General features: G+C 51.8%; 1 protein-coding gene and 1 non-coding gene across 6 annotated transcripts in view; both read right to left on the bottom strand.

Moving 5' to 3' along the window:
* Positions 1-12,031, bottom strand: part of MED24 (mediator complex subunit 24) — a 32,043-nt gene that overhangs the window by 3,128 nt on the left and 16,884 nt on the right. For 4 of the 5 annotated variants that reach the window (XM_019416049.2, XM_019416051.2, XM_019416048.2 and 1 more), the window contains exons 4-21: positions 11,161-11,199; positions 10,740-10,813; positions 10,156-10,388; positions 9,955-10,011; positions 8,404-8,515; positions 8,111-8,261; positions 7,694-7,807; positions 7,101-7,148; positions 6,633-6,715; positions 6,279-6,365; positions 5,738-5,849; positions 5,071-5,213; positions 4,146-4,183; positions 3,621-3,703; positions 3,090-3,268; positions 2,875-2,974; positions 2,383-2,558; positions 222-486 (exon numbers count right to left, since the gene is read on the bottom strand). In XM_019416049.2, coding sequence (XP_019271594.1) covers positions 222-486; positions 2,383-2,558; positions 2,875-2,974; positions 3,090-3,268; positions 3,621-3,703; positions 4,146-4,183; positions 5,071-5,213; positions 5,738-5,849; positions 6,279-6,365; positions 6,633-6,715; positions 7,101-7,148; positions 7,694-7,807; positions 8,111-8,261; positions 8,404-8,515; positions 9,955-10,011; positions 10,156-10,388; positions 10,740-10,813; positions 11,161-11,199 — 2,094 coding nt within the window. The remainder of the gene's footprint in view (positions 1-221; positions 487-2,382; positions 2,559-2,874; positions 2,975-3,089; positions 3,269-3,620; positions 3,704-4,145; positions 4,184-5,070; positions 5,214-5,737; positions 5,850-6,278; positions 6,366-6,632; positions 6,716-7,100; positions 7,149-7,693; positions 7,808-8,110; positions 8,262-8,403; positions 8,516-9,954; positions 10,012-10,155; positions 10,389-10,739; positions 10,814-11,160; positions 11,200-12,031) is intronic. The other variant, XM_019416052.2, reaches the window with a different exon arrangement.
* LOC128774381 (small nucleolar RNA SNORD124) lies at positions 3,782-3,885 on the bottom strand. Its single transcript, XR_008418959.1, has one exon. It is a non-coding gene; the product is annotated as a small nucleolar RNA SNORD124 (small nucleolar RNA).

Raw genomic sequence — 12,031 nt, 5'->3', positions numbered from 1 at the left:
CCAGGACCTGCCTCTGTGTTCCAAGGAATCTTCTCACGGCACTTAAGAGGCCTCCCAGAGAAGCCCGGCTGACCAGGCTGGGTGCAGGGAAATGCGGGGACAGGACTGACTTTGGTGCTACCAGGTATTTTCTCAGAGGTCTCCCTGAGTCTCGAGGATACCTGCTCCCCCAGCCTAGGTCTGGGTGGGTGTCTGGCCCACACCCGCTGCACCCCAGGTACCTTAATCAGGTTGTTGCAGAACCAGTAGACGCCTCCCATGTGCAGCAGGGTGTCAAAGATGTGGATGGAGCGGCTGTCCACCCATCCTTTCTCCAGCACCTTGCCAAATATGTCTGTCAGCACCTCCTTGATGGGTCGCTTGGGGGGCAGCAGGTTCCAGTAGGGCATCGTGTCCACACCCGTGGATGGGAACTTGATCTGGGTGGCTGTCTGCTGCAGCACGTCAGCACACATGTGCTCCAGGATCGAGCTCATGATCACCACCCTGGGGGAGGGAGGAGAGGACCTGAGATTCAGGTTCGGGCAATATCAGGTTCAAGAGTGGAGCAAACATCCAGGCCAGACTTTTCCCAGGACTCGAGTTACGGAAATATTCCTGGGGAACTAACCCCATTCTATGCTGAGGGAGGAGACAAGAAGTCACAAAGCCCTAGCAGACCTGCCCCTACCAGTCCTGCTCCTGGGAGGCCTCTCACCTGATGGGCCCAAAGCCTGTGTGTGGAGGGGGTGCTCTCCTCCCCCAGGTTATTCCAACGATATATTCCTGTTTTCTCTTTTCATTGTCTCCAACTTCCCCCATCCCCCAGAGCTGGGGCCCTGCCAATCCCTGGACATAAATAAATATGATCACTTCCCTTTGGGCTGAGTGCTGGGGGGGTGGGGGGGGTCCCCGCCCAGCCTTGGCCTCCTCCCAAAGTAAACTGTTACTTCCAGGACAAGGGCCCAAGGACTGTCCCACAAGACTCTTCCCGGCCTTTGGTAGCTGGGCAAATAGAAGCATATGTCCAGGAATTTTCTCATACACGGTCTTCAACCGTGAATGCAGTCCGGAGTCTGAGCGCTAACTATTCCTGGAATGCTGGGCAGCTCTGGGAAAGCTGCTAGGACTTTCAGGCCCACTTTTTCCCACCTGCATGATGCACCCACAGATTTCCAACTATTCTTCACCCAGATAGGAGTCAGGGTGCTTAGCGTGGATTACGTCAGAGCACACCCTCCATTACTTGTGGGAGGATGGATGTGAGGGACAAAGGAACAGAGAATGATGTGAGGAAAAAAGGAGATGTGATCTCACAGACCCTCTCCAACCGTGTTTTGGTTCAATGTTTCCACCTTCCCCCCTCTAGGAGCATCCTGAGGGCCACCTGGTGAGTCCTCTCTCCTAGCTTACTGCTTGTACATGCCCGTTCCATAGCAGCGCTGTTCACAACAGCCAAGAGGCGAAGCTACCCAAGCGTCCATCAACCGACGAATGGATAAACAAAATGTGGCATATACATATGATGGAATATTATTCTGAAGGAAATTCTGACATGTGCTACGACATGGATGAACCTTGGGAACACTGTGCTAAATGAAATAAGCCAGGCACAAGAAGACAAACACTGTACCCACTTACATGGGGTACCTCAAGTAGTCAAATTCATAGAAACAAAGTAGAATGGTAGTTACCAGAAACTGGGGGAGGGAAAAGGGTGAGTTGTTACATAATGGGTACAAAGTCTCAGATTTACAAGATGAAAGGTTCTGCAGATCTGTTCCGCCCCCCTCCCCCACCCCCCACCCCCCACAATGTGAATACCTAACACTGCTGAACTAGATACTTAAAAATAGTTAAGACAAATTTCTTTAGGTTACATTTTTACCACAATTATATTAAAAAAAGGTTATCGGAAGGGGGAAACACCACTGAACTCAATGTCTGAAGTCACCAGGGAGGTCCTCCAAGCCTCTAAAAAGCCAAGGCAGGACAATGTCACAAAAGATAGCCAGATAGGGGGATGACGAGGGTAGGCAGGCTGAAGGCTTATAGTTTTGCAGATGGGCTCATAGTTCCTAGACAGTGATAGAGCTAAGATAACCACTCTGTTCTTCTGGTAAGCTAGTTCTCCAGATCTTGAGCTCTTTGAAGACAGGAATCATAGAGCTATTTGGGGTCTGTATTTCTGGGACACAGCAGGTACTGGATTATAAACACTCCAGGCACAGAGACACACACTAAATCTTGCTGAGTCAGTGGGTGAACACGTAAATAAAAACGTGGGTGAGTGAGCAGCATGTTTTGGGAAGGTAAGAGAAGAGGGGGATATTGGTTATTAGAGGTGCTGGCTTCTCACGACAGGCCTACAGAGTTCCAGAAGCGAGGGGACGGGTTACTGACCTCTCGTTGTAGAACTGCAGGGTGTTCTCACTATACAGTGGCCCTGCCAGCTGGCGGATCATCTGCAGAGACTTCTCACGCTCATCCAGCCCCAGCATCCGCACGTGGGCCACAAGCCAAGCCACAGCACACACTGCCAGACTGCACACCTTCCCCTTGATATTATCTGTGATTTTCTGGGGGAGGGGAAAGGGTGACTGAGGCCACTATCTTCCCCTCCCTGACCATCACTTTCCCCAGCCTCTGTGGGCAGCTAAGTGCAGCAGGTGGAATCCTGGACCACATCCCACACCTCTTTTCACCACAAATATGCTTTTTCCAAAGTTGCCTGGGTGGGAGGGAGTGGCTAAGCCTATAATTACAAGGAAGATCAACATCCAAACATGAGCTCCTGGATTAAGGGTCTTCTTGTTCTTATAAAATGTAACAAGCTATCAAAGACTGGCTCTGTGTCTCAGGGAGGAGAGAAGGCTGCTGGAAAGGTGGGGCTACCTGGATGGACTCGAAGGCCAGGACCCCGTTCTCCCAGGCATTGAGGATCTCCAAGATGGCTGCTGAGATGCTCAGACAGGCTTCGTGCCACTTCATCTGCCTGCAAGGGGTGGGAATGAGAGGAAAATCACCACGGGGGAGTGTGGGATGGGCTGAGGGAGAGGGTCTTGGCCTACCCCCGCCACCACCCTTGGACCGGGCACCCGGCCACTGACACCAGCTTCATCTCTGAAGAGTTGTTGAGCAAGGCCACCAAGGATTCCACTTTGGTGGAGTCGGGCCAGAAGCAGGGGTGGTCAGGGTTTAGGATCTTGCCCTCCTCAGGCATGCAAGTCTGCATCCATGTCTCAAAGAAGGGCACCTGTGCTCCTGAGCTCGACTCAGACAGAATTACCTGGGAAAGGAAGGGAGCATCAGCAGCCAGTGCCCCGCACCCCCGTTTCCTACCCCACTGCTTCTACTTTCCAGCCTGAAGAACTAAAGATGAATTGGTCTAAGGGAGAAAGATGAGGGGGCTATGCTGCCACCTAGTGGTGGGTGTGGAGGTCGCACTGAAGGATTATGGATGTGACCAAAGGGGCATCCGTTGACCCACCAGGGGTGGGGGCACCAGAGTTCTGCAGCCAGCAGAACCAACTGGCTTAGGAGACCAGTGGGAGAGAGGGGCCCCTAGTTATTGGCCGTTTCCTTCCCCTTCTCCCCGCCCACTTGGTGCCCCTAATCCTGGCTGCTTTCCTCTCACTCACCTCTGAACCATAGGTCTGGGCCACGTGACACAACATGAGGAACGAGATGTCAAAGAGCAAGGCGCGCACCGAGGCTGCTTTGGCTATGAAGAATGAGAAGGCTGACCCCACTGCCTAGGGCAGGGCCCAAAGCCCTTGTCTAGGTTGGGAGGGGATCGGGATTTGCCTCAAGGAAGGTCAGTGATCAAATGGCTTCTTCAAAGCTCTGAGGCTCAGAATCCTTTTCTTGAGTGTCGACTGGAACATCATCCCTTCCTTAGAATCAAAGACTCCTGATACCCTCCTTCTCCTCAGTACCCAACCAAATCATAAAGGGGGAGAGCAAGAGACAAACAGGTGGTTTGGGAAGAATCCTTTTCCCAGCATTCCCCTCTTTCAAGGCTCCCCAAAAGCTTCAGTCCGTCATTGTTCAGGGGAGAAAACAGCCTCCCCAGGATAAGCAATAGGCCCTCTGCCCTCCCTTATTCTCTGCCTCCACCACCCCTCCTGCAGTGCAGGGTCTGGAGGTGCACAGAGCTGACTTACCAAGTTCTTCATTGCCATGTGTCGTGAATTCATTCAAACTGTGGGAGGAATGGAGACAGGCTGCACCAAGCAGGGCAAAGAGTCAGGGGGCTACACCTATCCTGAAAGGCAGTCACTAGAGTCTGAATTAGGGATTACACTTAAAATGAACATCACTACACAAAAAAGAACTCTTCCTATCTGTTTTTAAAAGATTTCCAAGGCGGGGCACCTGACTGGCTCAGTCAAAAGAGCATGCAACTGTTGTGAGTCAAGCCCCACATTGAGTGTAGAGATTACTTAAAAATAAAAATCTTAGGGGCGCCTGGGTGGCTCAGTCGGTTGAGCGTCCGACTTCGGCTCGGGTCATGATCTCACAGTTCGTGGGTTCGAGCCCCGCGTCGGGCTCTGTGCTGACAGCTCAGAGCCTGGAGCCTGCTTCACATTCTGTGTCTCCCTCTCTCTCTGTGCCACAATCCCCCCCGCCCCCACCCGCTCATGCTCTGTCTCTCTGTCAAAAATAAATAAACATTAAAAAAATTTTAAAAATAAAAAAATAAAAAATAAAAATCTTAAAAAAAAGAAAAAAAGATTTCCAAGACCCAGTTAATGGCTCACTGGACAGAGCCAAGTTCTACATATCAAATTCCAGGTCAACCAAAACAATCAACAGGGTTTGAGAACTCCTTCTTAATGATTGGGTGCACCTGAATCCCTCCACGTCTGCCATTTTATGCCTCTCAGCTCATCAACATGCTCAGCTGCAGAGAAAAGAGCACTTCACATCCAGAGACCTGGGCCTTCCCCCAGCGTCTCCCGTGGGGATGGCCTGCCTTGCCCTGGGCATCTCCAGGGAGACCCAGACTCCAGCGCCTTGCCCCTATTCTGCTACATCCTCCTTCAGACATGCCTCCCCAACCCTAGCCAGGGGCTCAGCCTTCCTCACTTGATGAATTTCCGGGCGAAGGATTTAAGCTTCCCAGTGGCAGCAGCAGCAGCCAGCAGCAGATCCAAACTCTTCCCAGACAGCATGTGGCCCAGAACTCCTAGCAGCCCCTCTGGGGACTTGGAGTGGTCTGCATCCATCGTCTGGGGACATGACAGGAAATCAAGTCCTGAACAATACTGAACACCCCCCAGATACAGCCCAACCACAGTCTCCCTCTCTGTGTGTCTCCATTAAATGGGATACTACAACCTGAAATTCGATCTACATCTTTCTGACTCTGTTCTGGAAAACCATTCCCCAAATCCATCCTTGCTCTCTAATCCTTCCCTCTCAACTCAACTGGGATCATGATGGTGGTGGTGTGATGGTGGTGATGGTGGAGGTGGGGTGGGTGAGGTCACTGCTATGAGATTCCCCATTGCTTCTGCAGGAGCAGGTGAAAGCATCTACCAGGGTGCCTGGCTTACAGGTAATGCTCAAGCTCAACAGAGATTATTTTCGATGGAAGCTTCCCCGCTTTCCCCCTTTCTCTACCTCCAAAGTAACTACGTATAAAAGCCAGAAGACATAGAAGTCTATGACCTCTGTTTATTTATCTGGAAGTAGAAGCAAAAGTGGAAAAAAGGAAGTCGTGACCCTGGAGGCAAGGAAAGGGCACACTCACCTTGAGGATATTTGTGACAGTGGGCTCTGCCCGGAGGATCAGCCCAGGATTGGGCTGGATGTTGGCATTTTCTCCGGATTTCAGCTGGGGCGCGTGTTCCCGGTCTGCTGCCCTGCAGCCGTAAGCAGTTGGAGAAGGGAAAAGAAATAGAGGTAAGTTCCTGACTTACAGAAGCAAAGGCCCAGAGAAGGTGGGGAGCACAGGAGAAACTTTGTGGCCGGGGTGATCTTTATGAAAGCATATTCACGACCACGATTGCTTCAACTTATCACTGATCGTTACTTCAATGTTGAAAGCTCACTTCATATTAAAGGAAGATTTAGGATTTTAACTTTGCTTGCAAAGGACGGTGGGAGTTCAAGCGCAGCACCTAAGGGTGCAGAAACGAGCATCTGCTGTTCCTGGGATCCCTAGGCCTGGCCCCAGGCACCTGCAACCCGAACTCTAGACAGTAGGCAAAAAGGCACCGGGAAGTCCGGACTGGACATGAGAGGAGGAGGGCAAGCGGCCCATGGGCCAGCCCAAGGGAGCGCACACTTACCGCTTGGCCATGAGGTTGGTCACGCTGGCTTCAGACAGAAGCCCCTGCTTGCTACATTCTTGGAGTAGGAATTTTGTACAGTCACAGCTGTGAGGGGAAAAGGTGATGACGGGGGAGCAGGGCAGGGGTTACTGAGGGGTGGGAACAATGGGCCCCTGCCTGCTGTCCTCCCTCCTTCAGGATGAAGGATGTTTGACTGCCTGAGGGATGTTAGAGGGGCGCAGGCACTCGGCAGCTACAGGGCTGCCGCCTCCTGCCCAGGGGAGCAAACCAGGAGACAGTCTCCTGAGAGGAGCAAGGGGGAGAGCCCAGAACATGTTCCGGTGCAGTGGGGGTGAGCAGGGGAGCTCGTACTTGCAGCGCTGGTCGGCTTTGTCCAGCAAGGGTGTGAGCTTCAGCAGGAACTCAAAAGCACAATTGACATCCTCGGTGAAGTCCTACAAAGACCCAGAAGGTGCCATCTGGCTTCTAGGTCCTCCACTACACCCACAGCCTGTGATGCAGACTTTAAAGGACACCCCACTGGATATAAACACCGACAAGTCGGCTGTACCCACCACAGGCTTCCAGTGACATGACAGGAAGGAGTGTAGAGCACCATGGCCCTCCACCGGCCCCGGGACACCTTGGGCAACCTTGCCCCTGGTGCGGCCTGGCCGCCTTGCGGAGGATGGGCGTGACGCTCAGGTGCCCACACGCTTCCAGCCTTCCCCCAGGGGCCAGAACACACGGCTGGCCCTTCCCTTGCCCTTGTGTCTCCAGGGTGGAAACAAGGATTCACCAGCTCCCGTGCCCCTCCCCCATCTTATTTCTTCAACCAACCTTGTCCCCGTGACAGTATTTCTTCAACTTAACCAAAACCTGTGGAATCTAGAGAATGAGACAAGAGGAAAAACAGGAAGATGAATTTCTTCTCTCACCCAGAAATAAAGTCATCCCCTCCATCCCCCTGCCCTGAGTAGAGAGACAGGAACCCTCCCACCCTGGAAATAAAAGCACTCTTAGGGCCAAATGAGAAAGCTGACAGGCATCCAAGTGCCCGGTGCCCCCCGTCTACAGGACACAGGGACCCCTCACTTCTGCTGGTTCCACAAGGAAATGCCACAAGTAAAAGGGAACTCGATTCAAGGGCCGGGGCCACTTCCCTGGCTCCCATAACTGCCCTGTACCAATCTGGTTGATGACTGAGCTAAACAGCACCTGTGTGCTAAAAGATGGAGGGCGCCTGCCAAGTAGGCTAAATATAGCCCTGGGACTTTCAGAGAAAAGAATCGATGGGAACTTGCGCTGGGGGACCCGGCAGGCTGCAGACAATGCCAGCAGGGAGAAATGCGGGACAGAGATCCTGGGTGTCACTGCTTTTCCTGAGAACCATTTCTAGACTGGGCTCTCTGTTGCTCCCCTGTCCCAGGTACCTTGAGGAAGGTGAAAGCTGTCCACTTGAGCTCCTCCGTACCCTCAGGAGACTCGATAAGCCCCACGAAGCAAGCTTTCCAGATTTCCAGGACAAAAAGTGGGGTGGGGATATGCTGTGAGAAGACCCAAGAGAGAAGCCTAAAAGGGTGCCCATCCCCTTTCATATTCTGAAGGCCCCGGGGAGGCCAGGAGCTGATCAGGTAAGCTCAGAGACTGTGTACGAAGGGTGCTCCCCCACCCCAGTGTGAGAACAAGAGATGTCAGGCGAAATGGCACTGCCACGTATGACAGCCATCTGCTTTCCACCACGATCAGAGGAAACCCAGTTCTCCCAAAAAGTACCAGAAGAATCCTCCCCACTGCCCCCAAGGGGCCAGCCCAACATGTTGGCAGAGAAACAACTCTGGAACCCCAACCTGCATGCGCTTCACCATCATAAGCTGTTCCACCAGGGGCTGCGTCTCGCCTGTCAGGTTCATGGTGCCCTCGAGCAGGACCACCGCATGGACTGTGGGGTAACCAGTCTTGTGCAGCTGCTCAGAGTGCACAGCCAGCATTGTGGGAATGCTGAAGGGAACGGATACATGGGAGACAGAAAGAGTTGGAGGGCAGGTGAGCAGAAGGGTGGGGGCCAGGGGTCACATCTCCCTACCCACACCCAGGGCCTTTCCTCGCTCCTTCCACTACAATCAGCCTGGGAGCCTGGTACCTCCTAATGAGCGTGCCACACTGCTCAGCCTGGCTCCGGAGCTGGGGGTTGCTGAGACTGGCCAGGATTTCACCAAGCTTCAAGAGAGAATGCTCAATGGCAGTCCAGGAGGCTGGTGGAGAAAAGGAAATGCAGACACACAATGGGAAAAGAAGAGAGGAAGACAATGGCCCTGAGCTCCTCGACTTTGGCCCCCCTGGGACCTCAAAACCACGCACAGAGGCTTCCCCTGAGGATGACATGGAGGCCAGGGGCCTGAGGGCAGCATGCACTGTTTCTAGAAGGGGAGTGAGCACCAACACCGAAGTCCCTAGAAACTATTCCCAGAGGCCTGCCTTCTAGGGGATGCACGTGGCTGACTTTAGAGCCTAGGTACAGTTCAACACAGACAGTGGCAAAGAGAGGCACAGGGGGGTTGGAGTCCAGTGGCTAGAACAGGGAGGTGGCCACAAATTGCATCAGGATTGGCCAGCCTTGCAAGTGGCCATCACTCTCTACCCCAGTCGAGCTAGATTCCTAACCAGGCTTCTGGGTTCACCCACACCCTGTCGAGGCCTTTGCTCTCACGGCTCTCCCCCTCTGTGGTGCCCCAACTCATCGCCACCTCTCAAACCACTCTTCTCAAGCTTTTGTTCATGTCTGGATCCTTTGACAACACACCCAACTGGTCCAACCCGCTAACCTCTCCGCCTAAATGCTTGAACTCATGGTCTCTACTACATTATTTAGCACTTAATTATGAGTCACTTATCCTAGTTACAACTCCAGAGGGTTAAATGATGATGAATACTGGCACCAACTAGCCCGTTAACCTCCATGTGGCATGGGAAAAAGAAACAAAAAAATAAGACCTGAGATCCATTAAAATTAAGTTAAATATTCATTCACTTTTCAGCCACTAAACATTGGTCAAGTGTTCAAGATAGGTAAGATACTGTCAACAAGGCCCATTTTTATAGACAGGTCATCTTTCTGGACTTCTCACAGGCAATAAAACATACTTTGAAAAGTTAACAAATATACTAATCCTATAACAAGTTCTCCAAACATGTCCTGAAGACCTGGATGTAACCCATTCTAGCATTGTTGTTACTGGAGAACAAGAGATCCTTAGGTGGTCTCAAGCCACAAGGCTGTGGTCTTTGGGCAACATGTCCAGAAAACCAGTCTTCCCTCCCGCCGGGTGATCTATCTCCTTCAGGCTCTGGAGGGTTCCAAGAGTTAACATCTGCACTTGAGTCAAGCGGTGTAGGATACAACAGGCCTGATAGCAGACAGGTACCATGTTCAAAGGGACATGTTAGGCAACACTCAAAAACAAGAGTCATTTACTTTCAGGAGATGAGTAGCGTGGAGACAAACACAAGGATGGATGGTGTACTTCTCTTGTCTCTAACTTCATCCATGTTTATCACATACTAGTCTTGCTCCCCACTAGCATGTATGCTTGTTGAGGGCAGGGACCCTGCCACATGCTCCTTTGGTAGCCCCCCACCCCCCATCCCCAGCACCTGGCACAGTGCTGGGCATACAATAATGCTCAGTAAATACCTGTTGGTTGATTGGCTCGGGTGCCACCCTGCCCAAGTCCCTGGGATGTATGCAATGCTTATGGGGAGAAAAAAAAGGAAGTGGGATGATTTCAGATCCTCCTGGAAAGAAGTGGGATGGCATCCTGCCTCTCCCCTTTCAATTAAAGAACCAGCTATGGGAACAGTGGCAGGTGGGGCTCAGGGGAACCAGGGGACATACAGGCCTCCTCTAGTTTGGCGATGTGGAGCAGGGCCCGGTTCTTGGTGCTGCTGAGGGTCTTCTCCAGGCGCTGCAGGCACATGGCAAGCTGCTTCTCGCCAGCCGCTGGAGTGCCGGCCTCCAGCCCCTCCCGGAGCCGCTCTGCAGAGGCTGCAGTGCAGCGCAGCAGCCAGTGGAGGGCGCTGAGAAGGGACCGGCACAGCCCAATGCACTCCTCTGCTTTGCCATGACAGCTACCGGGAAAGGATGCAAAATCTGTCTTGGCTCCAAAGGCTGAAATATGACCCACACCAATCTTCCCCAGAGTGGCTGGCACGCCCCTATGAGGGAAGAGAGCTGGGAAGCTAGCAAAGTCCTAGGGAAGACAGCCCCAACTTCCACTGGACAAGATTTCATATGAGCTACTCCAAAGAGAAGAGGTCTTTTATCCCAAGGGACTAAGTAGAAAAGGATGGGGGTGGGTGGGTGCAGAAGAGCAGAGGGGAAAGAAGTGTGGGAATCCACAGAGTTGGCCTCAGTCTACATGCTTGGAGCTTCTCCTTTACGCTAGGATAATACCGGAAGTTAACAAGCCCTGCCATTACCTCAGTCGGTCACAAAACATGTCCATGATATCCAGCAAAGCCTGGACACACAAGTCCCGGGAAAAGTCATCAAACTGCAGAAAGAACAGTTAATGATACTACAAACATCCCAGTCGACCTCTGGTCTCACACATGAGGCAGACGGCATATTCAGAATTCCTACTCATCTTCCCTCCAACCTCAGGTTTCAGACTCAGCATTCTTTCAACATTGGAAGTTGGCTCCTAATTGCCAGCCCCCCACTTCCCAGGATCTCCCTCCCTCCAGTGGAACACAGCAATGCCATCCAGAGGCATCACGTGCTGCCTCTCCAGTCTCAGAGTGTACATGACCGCGCAGGCGAGCAGAGGGGTCCCATCTGTCACTATCATCTCTCTGCTCCCATGCCCTCCACCTAGCTCATAAATGGCTATGGTCATACCTTACTGATTGCTGTGAGGACAGAGGAGTAGGACACCATCTGGATGGAAAGAAGAAAGATAAAGTTCAGACAACTAGCGTCACAGCTGACAGGATCAAACACTGACACTTCAAATTTCTGCAGCTCAAAAAGTTCAACCCCTTCAACAGGCCTTCCTCAACCCACGAAAAGAGAGGCAGGAAAACTAGACATTGTCCCCATCCCTGCTTCTATCAAAATCACCATAAATGACACCATGAGCATACACCCACTAAGATCAGGGTGGGCATTCAAAAGTGCCGTGTTTCATGCTCACATGCCACTCATTGTCCACTATATACAAGGTTAAAATAATTGCTAGTAGGCAGAAGAAAGGATAGGAATGAGGTTATGTTACTTTCCTCCTACAACTTCTATAGAGTAGGAGAGGCTCTGTCAGCACAGACCCTGGTGCAGGGTTCAAACCCACAAACTGTGAGATCATGACCTGAGCCAAAGTCGGACGCTTAACCAACTGAGCCACCCAGGTGCCCTCAGAGTACTTTTATTTACAACAACTGGAGATGAAGAAACATTTCCTGCAATGAACAGGTAATACCTGCACACTGAAATTGTAGTGAATTTCATGATACACACTCTGATTCTCTAGGATTTACTCTCTAGGACTCCTCCAGGACACCTTCTCTGATCGACCCCAACCTCCTTCCCATGTGCTCCAAGTAATTAATCCCCTTATACCCATCATTACACAGCAGGTACCTGTTGCCCCCACCAAACTAGGAGCTCCTTGAGGACAAGGATGCTTTTACTCAGTGACCACCATGAACTTGCTATGATGTTGGTAGAATGAATAAGTAAAAACACACCTTTAGATCAGCATTTCTCAAAGTAG

This window comes from Panthera pardus, unplaced genomic scaffold (genome assembly GCF_024362965.1).
Source record: "Panthera pardus isolate Hobbes unplaced genomic scaffold, ASM2436296v1 HiC_scaffold_3, whole genome shotgun sequence".
Lineage (NCBI taxonomy): Eukaryota > Metazoa > Chordata > Mammalia > Carnivora > Felidae > Panthera > Panthera pardus.
The sequence above is the reverse complement of the archived record's forward strand: the minus strand, read 5'-3'. Positions and strand labels throughout refer to the sequence as shown.